This window comes from Bos indicus, chromosome 26 (assembly GCF_029378745.1).
Source record: "Bos indicus isolate NIAB-ARS_2022 breed Sahiwal x Tharparkar chromosome 26, NIAB-ARS_B.indTharparkar_mat_pri_1.0, whole genome shotgun sequence".
NCBI classification, from domain to species: Eukaryota; Metazoa; Chordata; class Mammalia; order Artiodactyla; family Bovidae; genus Bos; species Bos indicus.
The window spans coordinates 24,306,285-24,326,724 of NC_091785.1; the positions used below are offsets into that span (position 1 = coordinate 24,306,285).

Genomic DNA, 20,440 nt, shown 5'->3' on the forward strand with positions numbered 1-20,440 from the left:
TTCCAGGATTCCCAATCAGTAACTGTATACTCATAACCCCATTGGGGTTTTAGCACTTGATCATCTTTTTCTCTCAGGAAGTCACATGTACAGGTGCACATGTTCAGTGCCAACCCCCTAGCTTCCCAGGTGGGAGCCCTCCTGAGGTGGACAGCAGAGCCAGCCTGCAGCAGTCTCCTTATTCCTTCCATAAATCCTGGACCATGAGACTGCAATGGTGACCTCTGGCCTCTTCTGACTCCTCTCTGCCTAGGCTTCCAAACAGTCTGTCTGTGGTGGCTGTGTTCGAGGAACTTCTCACCCTCCACCAGAACAAATGGGACCATTTATGACAGTTCAGGGTGACTGACCACCTTCCTAGCAGAAATCAATCATTTTGCAATAGTGGTATTCATACTGAAGTTATGACCACTAGAGGATCATGAAATCAATTTAGTGGGTTGTGAATAGCATTCTTTTCTTACCAAACAGACTGAGGCAGACCAGAATATGAGATTACAGAATGTATTGCATTTTAGGTAGGATAAATACTAAGGTAGACTAAATATTAATTTATATTCAATTATATATGTATATATATAGTTGAATTAAAATGTATAATAAAATGATATAATTTACTGGGTCATGACACAAAACTTATTTGTAACATTGAGTCAAAGTCAAACCTCATTCCTGGAAACCAACCCTCCCCAGTTTTCAGCAGTCAGGTCTCTCACTGACATATGCCTAGCACTTGGCCCGCTAGTGCTCTGCACAGTCACTGAACATTGTTTTCAGATGACAGAATGCGTTAGGCTCCAGGAAAGTCCTGGAGGGGTTGTGGTGAGGGGCAAAACATGGCTGTGGCTTTGGGCAAGTCACTGCATCTTCAAGCCTGGTTTTCTGATCAATAGGGAGTGGGACCGGAGGTGGGCGCACCTCTGAGGTCCTTCCCAGCTCTAAGGGTCAGGGCTGATCACAGGTAGTGGGCTAACAAAGACTTGTTAATTCTGACCTCTAGTGGCTACTCAACTCATTATTCCTACCAACCGGGGTTTACTGTTGGGAAACTCCACTGGTCTCCACATTTCCAGGCTGTTTCTTCAACATTTGTTTGATCAAAATTTCCTGAACACCTACTATTAATACATGTGCGGCACTAAGCAAGTGGGAACAGGTACAGAGGGCAGATGGAAAGCAGACTCTGGAGTCCAAAGGACCCAAATTCAAGTGCTGGCTCTATGACTGGGGCAAAGTGGTCCATGTTTCTCATCCCGCATCCTCATGTATAAAATGGGAAGAAAAGCACCTGCTTCACCTCTGGTTGTGTTGATGAAAGGAGACTGACGGTGCGTGCTTCATCTTTGGAGAATTTACTTATCGTTATATTCATAATCTAAGAAGATGCACTAAACCTAGTCCGTGCTCTAAAGAAGCTTCAACTTTTCCCAAGAGGAAGAGCTGATGATGCTGGGTAGAGAAGGACACCAAGCAAAAACGGGTTTGCTCACGGCAGAGAGGGAACACTGGGAATCCCAGCACTGCTCAGCTTGTAACCTTAGTTTTTATAAGACCTGGGTGCTCAGGCTCAGGCAAGGTGATGTACACGCACGTATGTTCAGCAGTGCTGACTACCCCAGAGGTCTCAAAGGACTTCACAAAGGCCATTCTGCCATCTGAGGGTTGTGTAGCAAGGCTGTTCATAGAGGGGTCTTCCTGTCAAGGCGGAAAAGGACTGGCATTAGTTCTTTAAATGTTTACAATTCACCAGTGAAACCATTAGGTCCAAACTTTTCTTTGTTGGGAGATTATTTATTACTGATTCAATCTCCTTACTGTAGATCTATTCAGATTTTCCATGTCTTCATAATTTAGTCTTGGTAGGCTCTGTGTTTCTAGGAATTTGTCCATTTCATCTGGTTATACAATTTGTTGGCATACAAGTGTTTACAGTACTTTTTTATAATCCTTTTTATTTCTGTAGAACCAGTATTGATGTCCTCATTTTCATTTCTGATTTTAGTAATCTGAGTTTTATCTCTTTTTTTTAGTCTACCCAGCTAAATGTTTAGAAATTTTGATGATCTTTTCAAAGAAGCAATTTTTGGTTTCCTTGATTTTCTCTATTGTTTTTCTATTCTCTATTTCATTTATCTGTGCTCTAATTTTTATTATTTCCTTCCTTCTATTAGCTTTGAGCTACTTTGTTCTTCTTTTTTGGTTCCTTATATTGTAAACCTATGTAAGTGTTCTTAGCTATAAAGTTCCCCTTTATACCCAGCTTTTGCTGTGTCCCGTAAGTTTTGGTTATGCTGTGTTTTCGTTTTCATTCATCTCTAAGTATTTTCTAATTCCCCATGTGATTTCTTCTTTGGTCAATTGGTTAAGAGTGTGTTATTTAATTCTCACAAATCTGTAAAATTTTCAGCTTTTCTTCTGTTACTGTCTTCTAACTTCAAAAGATACTGGTCAGAGAGAAGATACTTTGTATGAGAGCTATCTTTTAAAATCTGTTGAGAATTGCTGATGGTCTAACATGTTCTGTCCTGGAGAAGGGCCCCGTATGCTGCTGTCAGGTGGTCTTCTGTGTGCACAGGTCAGATCTGGCTGACTTGTGGTCTTATTTAAGTCCTCTGCTTCCTTATCTTCTGTCCAGTTTTTCTATCCACTATTGAGAGTGGAGTACTGAAATCTCCAACTATTATCGTAGAACTATTTATTTCTCCTTTCAATTCTGTCAGTTTTTGCTTCATGTAATATTCCGATGGTCTGTCACTAAACACATAACATTTAAAATTGCTATGTCTTCTTATCGAGCCTTTTATTAACATATAATATCCTTCCTTGTTTCTTGTAACAGTTTGATTTAAAGGCTATTTTGTCTGATATTAGTATAACTGCCCCTGCTCTCTTCTTCTGAGACTCCCATAACACATACGTTGGTCCATTTGATGATGTCCCACGGGTCCCTTAGGTTCTGTTCATTTTTCTTCAGGGCCCTGTTGATTCTTCTTCCTGTTCAAATCTGCCTTCGAATCACTAGTAAATGTTGCATTTCAGTTCCTGTCCTTGTCAGAATTTCTTTTTAGTTTTTCTCTTAATCAATATTTTCCATTTTATTCACCCATCATTTTCATGAGCATCTTTAAGACAGTTGTTTTAAAGCCTCTGTGTAATAGATAAGCCATCAGGTCTTTTCCAGGGATAGTTTCTGTTGCTATTTTCCCCGTTCCTTTGAATGGGTCATAGTTTCCTGTCTCTTTGTATATCTTTCACTTTTAGTTGAAAACTGGACACTTGAATCTAATAATGTGGTAATTCTGGAGGTTAGATTCCTCCCCTTTCCTGGTGGTAGCTGTTTTTTTGTTATTGTTTCTAATTTATTTCAGTTGTTGAAGGCCGTCTCCAAGCCAAGAATAGCCTGAGATGGAAACCTAAGGTCTTCTCAGGTCTATTTCTGAGTCTGTGCCTTTTCCTGGGTATGTGAGGTCACTTTCTAATTTTCCCCATATATGCAGTTGATTTTGAATGTCTTAAGTCGTTCTCTTCTGGCTCCAAAAGGGGCAAAAAAAAAAAAGAAATGAAGGGTTTTTAAAAAGAAGGGTGCCAGTCTTTTAAAAATCCCTTGGAAGTCACCTCAGCTGTTGGGTGAGGCAGGCACAGCAATGGGAGGAGGTGCAACAACGGCCACCCACCTCTCTGTCCACAACTCTGTGATCAGAAGCAGTAACGAGTGACCAGAGCACAGACCCCTGACACAGAAAGGACTGGGCCCTTTCTGCCCACCCTAGATCCAGAAACACATGCACAGCTGCCTGCTCTGTAGTTGGAGGGATGGGATGGGCAGCTGCTACTAAGATTTGAATCTTGACTGGAAGCAAGCCGAATTACTGTCCAAACCTTCCTCTGGAAGTTGCCAGCCTTTATAGATACTCTAGAGTTCCAAAATAGCTATAGCAGACAGATGGGACTGCTGTCTAAGCGGAGGGAAGGGTTTTTGGTGTTTCTCACTCTTCCAGCTTCCTGAGAGTTTTATAAAACACCAGTTTATTTCATCCTTATAACAATCCACAATGTAGGTACCATTATTATCTATTTTGCATATAAAGAAACTGAGCCACAGACTTACCCAAGGCCACATAGCTTCAAAGTGGCAGAACCAGGATTCAAACCCAGGTAAGGTGGCTCCAACAGCTCGCTCTTTACAACTATGCCACACGGCCCATCTTTAGACAAGCCTAGTACCAGTGCTTTAGGGACTTAAAAGTGGCCCGTATTTATGATCCTGTCATTATTGTAGGTTTACCCCTTGCTAAAATACTCATCAGTTCAGCTCAGTCGCTCAGTCATGTCTGACTCTTTGCGACCTCATAAGTGACTATAAAGATTTTAAGTTCTCCTACCAATCATTGATGCTTTAGAAGTGTGGTGTTGGAGAAGACTCTTGAGAGTCCCTTGAACTGCAAGGAGATCCAACAAGTCCATTCTAAAGGAGAGCAGTCCTGGGTGTTCATTGGAAGACTGATGCTGAAGCTGAAACTCCAATACTCTGGCCACTTCATGTGAAGAGATGACTCATTGGAAAAGACCGTGATGCTGGGAGAGATTGGGGGCAGGAGGAGAAGGGGACGACAGAGGATGAGATGGCTGGATGGCATCACTGACTTGATGGACGTGAGTCTCAGTGAACTCTGGGAGTTGGTGATGGACAGGGAGGCCTGGCGTGCTGCGATTCATGGGGTCACAAAGAGTCGGACATACTGAGCGACTGAACCAATCATCCTGTCAAGGAAAACTCAATTCTATGTTTTGTTTGAAAGGTTAGGAATGAACTAAAGGTTCAGTTGTTGTAGTTCAGTTGCTCAGTTATGTCCGACTCTTTGCAACCCCATGGAATGCAGCATGCCAGGCTTCCCTGTCCTTCACCATCTCCTGGAGCTTTCTCAAACTCATGTCCATTGAATCAGTGATGCCATCCAACTATCTCATCCTCTGTCATCCCCTTCTCCTCCTGCCTTCAATATTTCCTAGTATCTAGGCCTTTTCTAATGAGTTGGCTCTTCACTTCAGGTGGCCAAAATATTGGAGCTTCAGTTTTAGCATCAGTCCTTCTAATGAATATTCAGGGCTGATTTTCTTTAGGATTGACTGGTTTGAACTCCTTGCAGTCCAAGGGACTCTCAAGAGTCTTCTCCAACACCACAGTTCAAAAGCATCAATTCCTTGGCATTTAGCCTTCTTTATGATCCAATTGTCACAGCCATGATTAAATAAATGGTCAAATATCTGTCTATCAATACATATAGTGAAATATAAAGACAGCTATTAAAAAGACAGGTACTTAATACACATACTGTTGCTGAATAACCTCTAGATTTAAAATATAATGTATAGAACATTGAGTATTATATGCTAAGCTTTATTTAGGCATTTTAGGAAGGATAAACTATACAAATGTGTTTTATAAATGCATATGACATCTCTAGGATACACCAGAAACCAATGACATCTACTACCTTGGAAAGGGAAACACAGAGCCTGTGGCTTGGTGCTGGGAGGAAGTCTGACTTTTCTCTGTGTGTTTTTGTACTTTTTTACCCTATGCATACAACATTCCGAATAACTTTTTAATGTCATAGGTATTTCTTATGAAAAGGGGTGGCTGCAACAGACTCTAAGTCCCTACATGATATTTTTGTTGGCATCCTGTTATTCATGCTCCAGAATTCGTCTCCTGGGAATTCACTAGTTTCAGGGAACTGGCTTATCATTTTTAGAGGCTCCCTTTTATAGACTGACTAGCAGAGCTTTGACAGACACACTCACCAAAGCAGGACCTGGCCTGTGGATTAGAAGTGGATATAAAACCTGCCACTTTATAGACCCTCAGGTCACCCAGGCTATTTGATTCTCTTAAGAAAGGTAGTGTGAATTACCTTCATTTGCTTCACCAGGCCCTAGGATTACTAATCCTTTATCCATCCTGTTCCTAATACACATCCAAATAAGAATCTGGCCAGATGGCTTGGGACTAGCATGAGTGGAGGAATGTCACCTGGGAAGCAGCCTCCCCTCTCATCCCTTCTTGGTGGAAGAAATGCGCATTTCATTGCTCTAAAAAGCTCTTCAGTTGTGGACAGGCAGTTTCCCCTCAAGGCAACTAAAGGATACTTTTCCTTCTTGTTCTGAATGAAGTGAACAATAGTTAAGAAACCTTGCATCAAATAATAGATTGCTTTCAGTTTATTTTAAGAGCTGTTATCACACCACTCTGGGAGGTGACCTCATGGGTCCTCAAAGGCTAAACAGGGCTGCATACCATCACCACCAGGGCTGGAGACCTGGTCCTGCTCCACCCACTGACTCAGCCTGGAAAAGATCCAGGTCTCAGGCATATGTGGGCTTTAAGGACAGGAGGTGGACCTCTCTGGAAAGAAAGCAAGCAGGGGGAAGAGGCCTGCCTGTGCTCCTTAACCAGCCTTTCTACTCTTCTTCTGGCGTCATTTGTTGACATATGCTGACATTTGTTCTTAGCATATGTTTACAAAAGGTAGACTGTGAAAAGTCACCTTTAAGAGTGGTCAGTTTACACAGGATTTAAAGATAAGACAAATGCTTTATTTCTAACTTGTGTGAAAATGGCAATGTCTGTTGTCAGACTATCTACAATTTGAGTTTCTAACCACTAGGGGTTGACCTAACTCCACTAAAATCAACTCTTTTTCTAAACCATTTCTCTTGCAAATTATCAGGCTTCTAGGTGACTGAATTATACTCTTCATAAACTGTAATGTCTAGAACCACTCCCAACACTGAAGGGCTTGATGGTAGAAGAGAGGAAAATGTCAGGTTTGGGTTTAGAGACAAGAAGTCAGAGTGGAACAAGGAATAACACAAATTTGGTGGTGTTAGTGGTAAAGAACCCACCTGCCAATGCAGGAGACATAAGAGATGTGGGTTCAATCCCTGGGCCGGGAAGATCCCCTGGAGGAGTGCATGGCAACCCACTCCAGTATTCTTGCCTGGAGAAGCCCATGAACAGAGGAGTTTGGCAAGCTACAGTCCATAGGGTCGCAAAGAGTTGGACACGACTGAACCAACTTAGCATGCACACAAGAGACTATGACACCAGAAAGACGTCAAAAACTCCTAGCCTGACAACTTACCTCGCTGTATCAGAGTCACCTGAGGAGTTTATTGTCTAGCCCCCAGCCCAGCCCCGAGTGAATCAGAGTCCCTGGGGCTGGGACCTGAGAGTGGTATGTTCATAAAAGCTCCAAGGTTGACTCTTAGATGTGGCCCAGGTCAGAACAGCCGTGCGAGGCTAACATTCACTTGAGCCAGGAGAAACCTGAGCCTCCAAGAAGGCAGGTGTCTGAACCAGTCACATCTCTAAGCTGTTACTGGGAAAAGCCCTAGGTTTCCTCACCCTCTGACCAGTGCCCTCCAGGAGGGAACATTTCCCCTTCCAAGACACTGGAATACACGGATATTACACCACTTACGATTTGGTTTCTGGCATTCTTCTTGAATGATCCGGTGGATCTTTCTGTGCAATTCTTTGTCTTCTCTCGTTACCTAAACAGGAAAAGAGAGTTTGGAGAGAAAGGTTAAGTGACAGAGAGGCTGTGTCACCTACCCTGCCAAATTATTATTTAGGGTAGTTCCTAAAGATTTCATAATAATCATCATCCATTCGCCATCAATGAGTGTGGTTTTCAAAATCAGACCTGTTGTCACGTCAGTTCTATCCCCAAGCAGCTTACTGCTGTGTGTGTGACCCACAGACATATTCCCATGGGAGGTGGTTCACTGGGGCCAGGATGGAAAGAAAATCTGGAATCCCTTGGTTTTGAGGAGCAACTTTCTTCTTAAATATTTATAACACATTCATAAAATTTCTCTTATTTGTTATATTTTTGAGGGAGGCACAGTGATCAAATCCCAGGACTCTTTCCTCCTGTGTTTCTTCTTGGGTTTCATGTTCCTTCACCCAACCATAGGGAAAAACAACAGAAATAAAACTGTGAGGAAAAGCTAGGAAGAGAGTAAGTCTAGCCTATAAACAGAAACACTGTATGTTCTCAGAGGCAAATATAACCTGGGTTCCTTTCTCAGCTAGCTCAGGTAACAGGGAAACAGCCACCAAATGGGCTTCACCATCACATTCAGTAGTAAATCTAATGACACACAAAAAAAGAGAAAGGAATAAAGAAAGGAAAAGAGGAAGAAAAAGAGAGAAAAAAAAAGAATGGAAGAAAAAAAAAGAAAGAAGTGGACAAACACATAACGTCAGGAATGCACCCTGGGCCGATGGGACGTGGAATGACCAGATTTAAGATGATGATACTGACAAGGACCCATCTGTGGACTCATGGGCTTGCTGGGAAGATTAAGGCAATGTGGGAGAGCTGCTGAAAGCTGGAAAGCACTAGACAGACAGAGGATAATGATGCCCCTGAGGCAATACCCTCAGGAAAACAGAAACCTAGGGCCAGGGTTGAGATGGGGGCAGGGAGTGAAATCAGCGAAGTGGGGTGGTTCTGCTGAGGAAAATATAGCTATTATAGCTGGATCACCTCACTCCAGCTCAGACTGATTCACAGGAGGAAGTGCCCCAGCCCTGCCACACCTCAGCGCTGGATGGCTGCCCACATCTGCTGTTCCTCAGGAAGAGCTGCTTCCTACCAACCCAGGAGGCCACGCAGAGCCTCATGGGAGAATGCGACAGTGGGGGTGGGGGTGGGGGCTGTTAGGGTGAGCTGCCCCACAAGAGGCAATCAACTTCCCTGCCCCCCCCAACCGCCCGCCCACCCTTATGCAGAACGGAATACCCTTTTCAAAAGTTACTGAAATAGTATTTAAAACATACCTTAATTTTTAAAAACTTTCTGAAACAGGGGAATCACTAGAGTAAATCAACATCAAGAAAATGTCCTGTTAAGGAAGGCTTCCCCTCAGGAATCACACTGTAGAGAGTAAGGCTCCTGGGTATCCTCAGGGTTTTGCTCTGTCTTCAGGAGAATCATGTGCTGCTCAAGCCACATCTATGCTACTGACGTGGACATGGATATCACTGTCAGCTCTGTTCCTCCAGTATTAAAGTCAGGCAGTGGGAGGTGAATTTTAACTCTAAGTCTGAAGGAAATGGCAACCCACTCCAGTATTCTTGCCTAGAAAATCCCATCGACAAAGGAGCCTGACAGGCTACAGTCCATGGAGTTGCAAAGAGTCGGACATGACTGGGCGACTTTCATTCACTGAGACAGGCAAGTGCTTGTATCCCTGGTGGGAATGGTAACTGTTACCACCTTTGGCAGAGCCAAGCAGATTGTATTGACCCAAACCATAAAGGTACATGCCCTTTGCTCCAGCCATTCCTCTTTTAAGAGTCAATCTCACAGAAATACTTACATAAGTCCACAAAAAGACAGACACAGCAGCAGTGTACTCGAGAACAGAAGATGGAAACAATATAAAAGTCCATCAGAGAGAAGTGGTTAAATAATTGATGGCAAGTACCCATCAGATAGACTACCATACAGATGTCAAAAAGAATTAGGTGGACATCCAAGGACTCATATGGAAAGAGGCCTGTGCTGTGCTGTTCTGGTATCCAAAAACTTACAGAGTGTTATTTAGAGCCGTGGTTCTCCACTGTCCCAAGGGATACTTGCAATGTCTGGAGACACTAAGGTTGCCACAACAGGGCCTGCTGCTACTGCTCTCAAGTGGGTGAAGACCAAGGACACTGCCAAACACCCTACAATACAAAGGACAGCCCCCCACAACAAGGAGTCAACTGGCCCAAACAACTGAAGTTGAGAAATCCTGATTTAGAGGATGATAACATTTTTTTTTTTTTAATAACAGGAGCATATATTTAGAAGTGTGCAGAAGAATGTACTGCCAAAAATGATACCAGAGGAAAGACAAAGGCCGGCTTCCATTCCTTATGTACCTCCTTAATGACTGACTTTTAAAAACAGCAAATAAGTTTCATCCACCTCATTAGAACTGATTCAAATGTATTCTTTTTAATGGCTGAGTAATACTCCATTGTGTATTTGGAGCCTATTATACAGAGTGAAGTAAGCCAGAAGGAAAAACACCAATACAGTATACTAACGCATATATATGGAATTTAGAAAGATGGTAACGATAACCCTGTATACGAGACAGCAAAAGAGACACTGATGTATAGAACAGGCTTATGGAAAGAAAAAAAAAAAACAGCAAATAAGTATTCCTAAGTAATACATATATTTGCAAATGGAAGCTAAGGGAAAAAAAAGTTAAGTTGCAGGTCTCTTACATAGAATAGGTTATCAAAACCACCATCTTTCTGGAAAACGAGTCCTTCTTCCTGCAGCAGCTTTACAGCATTCCTAAATATACTGTGAATTGCTCTGGAAGTGGTGTCATTCTTAAAACCCATCTGTAGGAAGGAAAAAAAAGAAGTCAGTCCCATCTTATAGCACTTGAGGGCAACTCCCTAGACCAACTGGTTATAAATGCACCCAACAGGCTTTTTATGGTAGAGTCAGAAAGATTCAGGTATGCACGGGCCTAGCAGGATAGTATTTAAGGAGGGCTGGGAAGTCTGCTCTGGCAGAATCACACTTGATAACTGTTCTGCTGCTGCTGCTGCTAAGTCACTTCAGTCGTGTCCGACTCTGTGCGACCCCATGGACGGCAGCCCACCAGGCTCCCCCGTCCCTGGGATTCTCCAGGCAAGAACACTGGAGTGGGTTGCCATTTCCTTCTCCAATGCATGAAAGTGAAAAGTGAAAGTGAAGTCGCTCAGTCGTGTCTGACTCTTCGCCACCCCATGGACTGCAGCCTGCCAGGCTCCTCCGTCCATGGGATTTTCCAGGCAAGAGTACTGGAGTAGGGTGCCATTGCCTTCTCCGGATAACTGTTCTACCCCTTAGTTTTTTGTTTAATTAATTTAACTCAATGATAGGTAATAGAAAAATCAAGATGAAAGTCTTTAATTTTTTTATACAGAACAAAAGATTCTATACATATTGGCTCATTTCTTTGATAAAAATTGTTTTATCAATTTTAATATGGTCAATATTAAATTTTGTAATAATTTATTTACAATATTAAAATTTGTAGATAATCAAATTTACATATGGCCACAATTTTAATCAAAAAAGTGAGCCAATATGTATAGAATCTTTGGTTCTGTATAAAAAAAATTAAAGATTTTTCATATATGTATATATATTATATACATATGAATATATACATATATACATATAAGGGAAATCAACCCTGAATATTCATTGGAAGGACTGATGCTGAAGCTGAAGCTCCAATACTTTGGCCACCTGATGCAAAGAGCCGACTCATTGGAAAAGACCCTGATGCTGGCAAAGATAGAGGGCAAGAGTAGAAGGGGACGATAGAGGGTGTGATGGCTGGATGGCATCACGGACTCTATAGACGGGAGTCTGAACAAACTCCAGGAGACAGTTAAGGACAGGGAAGCCTGGTGTGCTGCAGTTCATGGGGTCGCAAAGAGATGGACACAACTTAGTGACTGAACAACAATAATACAACTTCTTCCTAAGAACATCAAAGAATTTTATACACACTGAAATAGGTTAGAGATTCCAACACAGACAGCGTATTAAATAGACTCCTTATTTTAAATAGAGGATAGTGAAGGCAAACAGCTGTGCAGAGACCTATCAAAGGGGAGGGTCCATGGGCTGAAGGCAGACAGGGCCCCAGGGGAAGCAAGAGAGGCACGAGGCTGCTATCAGGTTGCTCTCTCTTCAACTTCGGTATCCCTTCCCTTCTCTAAGCGTGCCTACAGAGGTTGCCAGGTCATCCTACTTCTTATTTCAAGGAAGCCATGTTTTCCACCATGTCCCACCACGGTTAATCAGATTGCGGGCTTCTTGAATTGGGGACTCTGTGCTTCATCTCGGCCACCTGCTCCCTGACACACAGTGGGTGACCAAGAAAATGTATGTGCCATCAGTGGAAAGAAATACCCTGTAGAGATAGGAAGTAGCTTTCTAACTATTCCACTAGGGATTTTCAGTTCCTTCCTAAAACAAAGGAAGTGGTGAGTAATAACTGTCCTTCAAGGTACATACCCATTTTTTTTTTTTTAAAGATGTGACCATTTTTTTTTAAGTCTTTATTGAATTCGTTACAATGTTACATTTTTGGTTTTTTGGCCATGAGGCACATGGGATCCTAGCTCCTCGACCAGGGATCAAACCTACACCCTCTCCACTGGAAGGCAAAGTCTTAACCACTGGACCACCAGGGAAGTCCCCAGGTCCATTTTTAATGTGAGAGAAATCCGTAAAGATATTAAAAAGATCAGAGAGCCTAAAAAAGGAAAAACATGGCAAAGCGAAGGCGAAGTCCTGCCTCTCTAGTGGGAGGACCTTATGGAGGCTGTCTGGACAGCACCCACAGATGCTGAAACAGAAAGTGTACCTCAGATTTTCTATGATGTTCCCTCAAAGTGACAGGTAGAGAAAATGCACCCCCACGTGGCCTCCGGTATTGACAATTCCATCTTGAAAGAAACCTTTGCTTCCTAGGAGAGGCCTCCCAGACAACATAGTTTGAATTCAATAGATCCTGGCAATGTTTTACCAACGTGCTCTCCTGGGCTGAAGAGAAGAGTCTAACTTCCTTGATTACATTCAGAGTCGAGGTTTTTTTCCTCAACAGAACAGGCCTGGGGAACCTGGGCATTAGAACCTGGGTCTGAGAGTTGACAAGCATTCCAGATAATGACAGCATCCATTCTCTGAAGGGAGAATAAGGTTGAGAAATACTTGATGACTCCCACAGGCAGAAAAGCTATCTGGGTGTGTTTAGAATAAACACCTCATCCAGTCATCCTCGGCCACATGTCTTTTTACTCGGGGCGGGGAGGGCTGGGGGAGAGCTATTTCTAATTTCATACATGAGTGCTCGTACTTAGGAAAAGCAATGATCAACCCAACACAGGCTCCCCCACCACAACTCTTCATCTTCAACAACTTCATCTTCATAATTCTAAGGTGATTCATCTTTAATAGAAAGATCCTAAGGGTTGAGTTTATTCCATCTCTTACCAATATAGAAGTAAATTGGAAATTGACTAGAAACGCTTTTACGTGGTTATTCCTGTCATTGAAAATGACTGTTGATTATCCCCAGACCATACAGGAAGCCCGATTCCTCCTCCCCGAGTTCAGTGAGACGGAGCAGCAGGAAGGGAGGGTGTGAGGCATGGGAGAGTAACAGCAGTTTCGGCTGTGAACCAGGGGGGCCCAGCAGAAAAGGCTCTCTGTAAATATCAACAATGTGTGAAGCTTCCTTTCCAAAAACATTTGCCTCAGCTGACCTTGGGACATAATTCCCTGCTGGTTGTAAAGACATGGTCCCGAGGACAAAACCCCCAGTGGTCCTTGTAGCTAGTAGGTTTCCCTGGGCTGAGAGGTATGTCTTTCTTGTCTTTTTCTAAAGAGCAGTGACAGACTCATCCCATTCAGGAAATCGAAACTGCTCAGAAACAAAAACAGTGAGTGACTGGCTGAACGGGCTGAGCCTCCGCAGGCCTCTCCTCGTGGCGGGTCAGGAACTGGGTGGATCTCTGAAGTATATATATAGTCTTCATTCCCAAACAAACTCAACATTTATCCAGCTGTCAAAGAAACAATGGTTTTGCAAGTTTGCTTATCATGTTTCTGGATGTGCTAAGATGGGCCACCATGGAAAAAAAAGAAAGGAGGAAAACATTCAAAGCCACTCTTCCTACCTTCTCAAATATAACATGATCACAACAATTTTTTGTTGTTGTTGTTAAGCTTTCATCTGTATGACTACACAAAGTGCCAAAGGATCTAGGGTTTCACTGTCATTGTGAAGTGTCTTAGGTCTCCCAGGCTCTATTAAACAGAATTCAATGTCATGACACTGACCTCCCCAACCAGAGCCATGTGAGAGAATAATTCATAATTGATGGAAAAATAGCTTGCAGAGACAAAACAGATATAGCGCCATATTCATTGCTTTTTAAACATACAGCACCGGGCAGGCACGGATTTCTGCTCTGAACATTTACAAAAAGATAATCATGCCAAAAGTCCCCTTTGGAATGTTCTGAATGGAGGGGCTTTCTAGTCCTCAGTTCTCCCCACTTAATTCTTGCAGAAGAGCTGGCTCACAGGAAGAATGTGGTCTTTGGTAAGCTTCAAAGTTCCCTTCTAAACATGCCAAGAGAGTGCTCTGAAGTCCTGGGAGGCCAAGTTGGCACTGAGCCTCCTCTAAATGATTAAGTGGGAGGAAGGTCACTGGTGCTGTCAGTGGACAGCTGGGGAGCTAGCCCTGTGCAGAAGCCACGGCGGTGCAGAACAAAGCGGCCAGTCCTGAGCCACCCCACCTCGGTGTTTCCTGAAACGGTATCCCTCACCTCCGTGTATGAAACTGCGGATCACTGGGCATGCGGCCTGGTGCCAGGAAGCGATAATTAGGTTCATGAACGAAACTGAGAAGCAGTGGTCGCACTCAGAAGGTGGGGATGGGGACTTGGTATCTGTTCCACCAGAATGCTGTTGTTGATTAGTCGCTCAGTCGTGTCTGACTCTTTGCGACCCCGTGAACTGTAGCCTGCCAGGCTCCTCTGTCCATGGGATTTCCCAGGCAAGAATAATGGAGTGGGTTGCCATCTCCTTCTCCAGGGGATCCTCTGGACCCAGGGACTGAACCCACATCTCCTGAATTGGCAGGCGGATTCTTTACCACTGAGCCACCAGGGAAGCCCTCCATCGGAATGGTGAAGAATAATCATGTTACCTCGCAAGGGTTATTACGCCAGCCCTGCTGCTAATGACAAAAGACTAGAAAACTCTGAACAGTCCAGGAATGACCAGACCCCTTATGGTACACATAAGAAAATTCTGGTACACATAGTAAAAGATTATTATGGAGTGGCAAGTATGTTCACATGGCTGGGAAAAGGACCTATAAGACACACACACACAATGAAAAGCTACGTAGATATAGTGTTTAGTAGGATACCGTTTGTGTAAAAGAAAGGATACAACTACTTCTAGTTTATATGTGCAGATTATCTGCAGAAGGATATTCATGAGACTAGTAGGAGCACTTGTTTCTAGAAAAAGGGGAGGAGGAAGGAGGATGGGAAAACTAGATACTTTCAGGGACTATTTGGATTTTTATTTTCTGTTTATTTTTGTTGCTTGTTTCCTTTTACTTTTTGGCTATGCAGTGAGGCTTGTGGGATCTTGGCTTCCCAATTAGGGACTGAACCCAGGCACTCGGCAGAAAAAGCTCCCAAGCCCTAACCACTGGATTGCCAGGGGATTAATTCCTGGGCTACGTGAATTTTTAAAACCATTCATTGTTTCTATCAACAAATAACTGTGGAGAACATACTTTATGCCAGCTCTGTTCCAGGCCTCCTTCTAGACAGCAAAGAAAGAGACAGACAAAGCCTCTGCTCTTGGAGAACTTAAATTCTGGTGGAGGAATAGGCAGCCAAACAAATAAATACCAGTGTTATCAAGAGATGTGGAAACAGGGTGATAACATGGTGAGGAAGCTAATGGCTATTAAAGGAGAAGGTCAGGGAGGGCAAGAAGGTGACATTCAAGCAGAGATTATTCCTGGTGGAATAAATAAATACAAGTTGTGTTACAACAACGAAAAAATTGAGGAACTGTGCTGAAAGGGAAAGCCTAAAAGCAAAGTCTCAGATAATTTTTAATTCCAGGCCAATAAGTAAAGACCAAACAACTTGAGTTCACCCTATAACACTATGGGTGAAAAAACGGGGATAGCTCTTTCTAGGACAAATAAAAAATTATTTGAGTGTTCCTTAAAATTTTTGCTTATTAACCAGACTGAATACAACTTGTTCTTTATTCAAACTCCTAAGACAGGACAAGTTAATCTTATTATGGAGAAGAGAGAGCAAGTCATTAAAAACCTTGGTTGAAGTTCAAGAATCATCTTGTTGTTCAAAAAATAATTTTGCAAGAATAATCAGTTCTTCTCATCTATTTCCCCCTTCTTTGGCTCCTGCTGAAATTAAATGCCCATCTTAGTAAATACCAAGTACTATGAACCTTAGACTTTTTTTTTTCCCTACCCAAAGATTAAGCTTCATGAGATTAAGGAGGGGAAAAGGGCACGTCCATTCTCCTTTCAAATTCTCAGTGGTCAGTGACCTTTCCAGAACAGAATCAACATAACCTCTACACTCTGAGTACACCCTGTGAGTCTTAATGCCACAGTCATGTCTACCCACACTTTCCAGCTGCAGATCTGGGGCAGGGGCCTTGATTTCTCACGTGGGCATACCACACTTACTTGCCCAGAGCAGGCGCTGTGAATCACAGGCTGGTTGGCAAGGGACAGAAGGGACTCCACAGTTTCCAACTCCTGCTGGTAAAAGCTTTGCACTCTGTTCTCCACAAGGAACTCTTTGGCCTTTTCACTCAGTAGACATGTGAGACTGTCAAGGTCCAGGGTCCCAGGATTGCTGCTGGGGGAAAGTTTCAACAGACTTGCAGAAAACCATTATGTTTGTTCCTTTTGAACATGCATGAACCTGAAACGGGATCCCCAAGTGGCACAGTGGTAAAGAATCCACCTGCCAATGCAGGAGATGTGGGTTCGATCCCTGGGTTGGGAAGATCCCCTGCAGAAAGAAATGGCAACCCCCTCCAGTATTCTTGCCTAGGAAATCCCATGGACAGAGGAGCCTGGCAAGCTATAGTCCAGACGTTTGCAAAGAGTCTGATGTGACTGAGCATGCACACACACAAATGGCTAGCAAATGCCATGTTATAAGGATGTGTGTTTTTCACAAAAGGGGCAACGCAGGCAGGGAACACTGCACGGTTGTTTATAAGTATGAGGCAGCACTATGGGAACTGATATTCGTGATTGATTTAGAAAAAAATCAAGCTGAAGAACAGTATGTGAAGGACAGTGCCGTTTTTGTCAAGAAGCAAATGACAACCCACAACATATGCAGGTGGATACGCAGGCTTGTGTGTGTGCAGAACAAACAAGTCTAACAGGATACACGCTGCGACCCTGCACAGTGGTAACCTCTGGGGAATGGTACTGAGGCGGGAGACAGGAAAATGGAGAACTTCCACTGTTTACACAGGTCTCTAGTCTGGGGATTTTTTAAAGTAATTTTTTGGAATATGTAATCTGTAAGTATGTTTATAAGATTAAAGGATACATGGTAAAGAGTTTCTTTTCCACCCTCCTCCCAGCCCCCCATCTACCCATCCCCAGCAGCCACTATGGTTATTTCTGTCTTCTCTGAGTTCTTTGAGGCACAGAGTTACAAACACACATATATTCTTACTCCTCCTGTTTATTTTTCCCTCCCTCAAAGAGAATCAACTCCTCTCTGGCTGAGGTATTGTTTCCTTGATCACAGTGAGCCTTGGTGCAGTTTTCTTCAGATTTCTTGGGGTTCATGGACCTTCTTGGATCATCTGTGAGTGTTCAGTTCTTATCAGACTTGGAAAATTTTCATCCGTGAATTTTTCAAATATTTTTTCCCTGCTCCCCACTCCACTCCTTCAGAGATTCCAATTACACATGTCTTTTCCTTCCCACCACCTCAGAACACCTGCACTGCTGCCTCCTTCACGTTACAGATGAGGACATGGAGGCATCTGGAGGGCGACAGACTTGCCCGGAGCCCCACAGGGAGGGAGTGGACGGCTCAGGCCCACCCCAGCATCTGGGATCCCACTGGCTGGCCCACACCCACAGCAGTCGCAGTCCATAACTTACCTCAGTGCCTCATCTTCCTTTAGGGCAGGGCTGTGGAAGGGCTGGTCATACACTTTCCTGTAGATGGCAGGCAGCTCCAGCATCCTTGCGATCTGAACGTTGCACACTGGGTCATCCACTTTATCTACGAGCCACGGAAACAACACTGAGATTAGTTCTTTCCCAAGTCCAGACTGCTGCTGGGGCAACAGTAAATGGGGCCCTTGGTGAGCCTTCTTCCTTATGGATGCCCAGGATCACACGGTCTAGAAGCACTAAATGGTCTTCGGCCATCCCATGAAAGGGGAGGCGATGCCCTGAGTGTCATAGACATGACCAGAGTAGACCAAGGCGAGGGAAAGCATACAGACATATTCACGCATCTGGTACAGTGGTGGATAACTGGGGCTGTCCTTGAGATTTCCAAGTGCAAACCAGCCAGATCAGTGCAAAGGGCATGGCTCAGATGACAAAGGACTGTCATGCTTCCGATTAGCTGACTTCCTCAGTGGTGCTCCAGAAATCTCCCGTCATTTTGAAGACTATGAACGCTCTTCCCTAAATGGATTCATACTAAAAACTTCAAAGTATTTTACAGACTCTACTATGTTGTCCAAATAAAATGTCAGTCATATATGATAAATCACTTATTTTCTTTCCCAATTTATTTAAAATTACTTCTCTTAAAAATAAATAAATGCTGATTTTCTTAAGGAATCATGTTGCAAATACAATTTTTTTCATTAAAGCTTTTTATTTGAATTTTTCAGATTTGACTTTTTACTAAATGAGCTTACTGGACACACACACAAAATAACAAGCAATTGGGCAGAGATACTGTATGCTTACAATAAGTCGTGGCATGAATCTCTCGCTCTCCTCTGAACATGCGGATGTGGCCTCTGACCCGGATAATGTCCCCAATTTCTAACTTTGCTCTCTGTGCAATGGTCTCTTGCAGCTTCTTAAGCTGAGAGGTTAAGCTCAGCTCTCTTGCACTTGGAGTGGCTGTAGCTGTTGGGGTCAGAAGGAAAGAAGGAAATGTACAACACGATCACTCCACCATCTTTGGGAGAGAGCTTGGGGTAAGACAGGCACAAGACATCTATTTATTCTACTTCTGACTTGTTGCTCGACTGTAGGAAGTCTGCGGCATCCTTCAAAATCCTCTACTGAATAAAAGGCATAAGCTGTAATTATCCAAAGGTCTGGGTGACGGGAACAGTCTGGTGGGAGGCTGGACAACCCAGTGTCCAGTGTCTTCTTTCCTCCCCCAGCACCACCTGTGCAAGGGCCTGAGCTGAATTCTGTGTGAGTTCAGCTGGGTTTGGTGGCAATAGCTCTAAACAACCCTTGAAAGTGTCCTTGCAGGGAGACAGAATATTGGCCTGAGGGGAAAGGGGCCCAAGAGTCTCCATTTGCAGTTGTTTATGGGGAAGGCAAATCTGCCCAAGGCTGGTGTTCCACTGAGGTACTCAATACCCTAATCTCTCTCACTTCTCTTCTTTGTTGAGTAACTAGGCTGACTTCTTGCTCTCTCCTGCTCTCGCTCACTTACTTACACACACACACACACACACACACGAACACTCACTCACACCACTTAAAAACTATAAATTTAAGCAACTTCAAGAATTTGCCTGCCAACGCAGGAGATGCAAGAGACAGAGGTTCTATCCCTGCATCCGGAATATCCCCTGCATGAGGAAATGGCAACCCACTCCAGCATTCTTGCTTGGGAAATCCCATGGACAGAGGAACCTGGCGGGCTACCATCCATGGATTTGCAAAGAGTCAGACACAACTGAGTGACTGAGCAAGCAACTTTATGGTGAAAAGAACCCAATGCACATTCAATTCTAAATAATTTCCATCACTTGAATTTACTTCCAAAATGTATTAGTTAAATAATGAAAATAAGAACAGCCATGAATGCTCAGGTACTGCCAGTGCTGTTCTGAAGACTTTATAACCTATCAGCACATCTAATCCTCACAACCACTCTTATTTATTATTAGCCCTATTTTACTAATGAGGAAACTGAGTTACAGAGACATCAAACAACTTGCCCACAGTAAAACGACTGGTTAGCAACAAAGTTGGAGTGTGAACTCAGGCAGTCTCTAACCCCAGAGCCTTCCTGCTTATTCTTTATTCTCAGCTGCTTGTGCCATGAATGTACTCATATTTTCCATAGTTACAGCTAGTGTGTATAAACAATTTCGTGTTGTTTTCCTGTCTAGCATCACTTCAAATACACACATGTATCCACAGAATCTATACAATCCAGCATCTGAAATAACAACACAGCATTCCGGCATGTTCATACGCCACGGTTTTAGATAGTCTCATTAGATGTTTCCTCTGCTTTGGTAATTTTTTTTTGTTTTGGTTTTTATCACTAGCCCTGTACGGGGCTTTGAGGTCAGCACTTAGGTAATGGAGTCAGACAGACCTGGCTTGAACGTCAGGTCACTTCCTGTTAGCTGTGCGACCTTGGGCAGGCTGCTTAACCTCACTGTGCCTGTTTCCTCAGTTCTGTTGTGGATGCAACAGTCCCTCTCGCACGTGGACTTGTTGTGTGTGGTCTTAGTTAATCCTTACATCATGAGCTTAGCATAATGCCAGATCCACCACAGGAAACATTCAAAAAATGTCAGATACTTATGAA

At 43.4% G+C, this 20,440-nt stretch overlaps 1 protein-coding gene across 11 annotated transcripts in view; it reads right to left on the reverse strand.

The window, feature by feature from the left end:
- Positions 1–20,440, reverse strand: part of STN1 (STN1 subunit of CST complex) — a 66,054-nt gene that overhangs the window by 29,241 nt on the left and 16,373 nt on the right. For 8 of the 11 annotated variants that reach the window (XM_070780777.1, XM_070780783.1, XM_070780778.1 and 5 more), the window contains 5 exons: positions 18,619–18,783; positions 17,791–17,914; positions 16,339–16,513; positions 10,295–10,417; positions 7,485–7,557 (listed from right to left, as the gene is read on the reverse strand). In XM_070780777.1, coding sequence (XP_070636878.1) covers positions 7,485–7,557; positions 10,295–10,417; positions 16,339–16,513; positions 17,791–17,914; positions 18,619–18,783 — 660 coding nt within the window. Of the gene's footprint in view, positions 1–4,382; positions 4,706–7,484; positions 7,558–10,294; positions 10,418–16,338; positions 16,514–17,790; positions 17,915–18,618; positions 18,784–20,440 lie in introns of all 11 variants that reach the window. The other 3 variants (XM_070780775.1, XM_070780782.1, XM_070780774.1) reach the window with 2 other exon arrangements.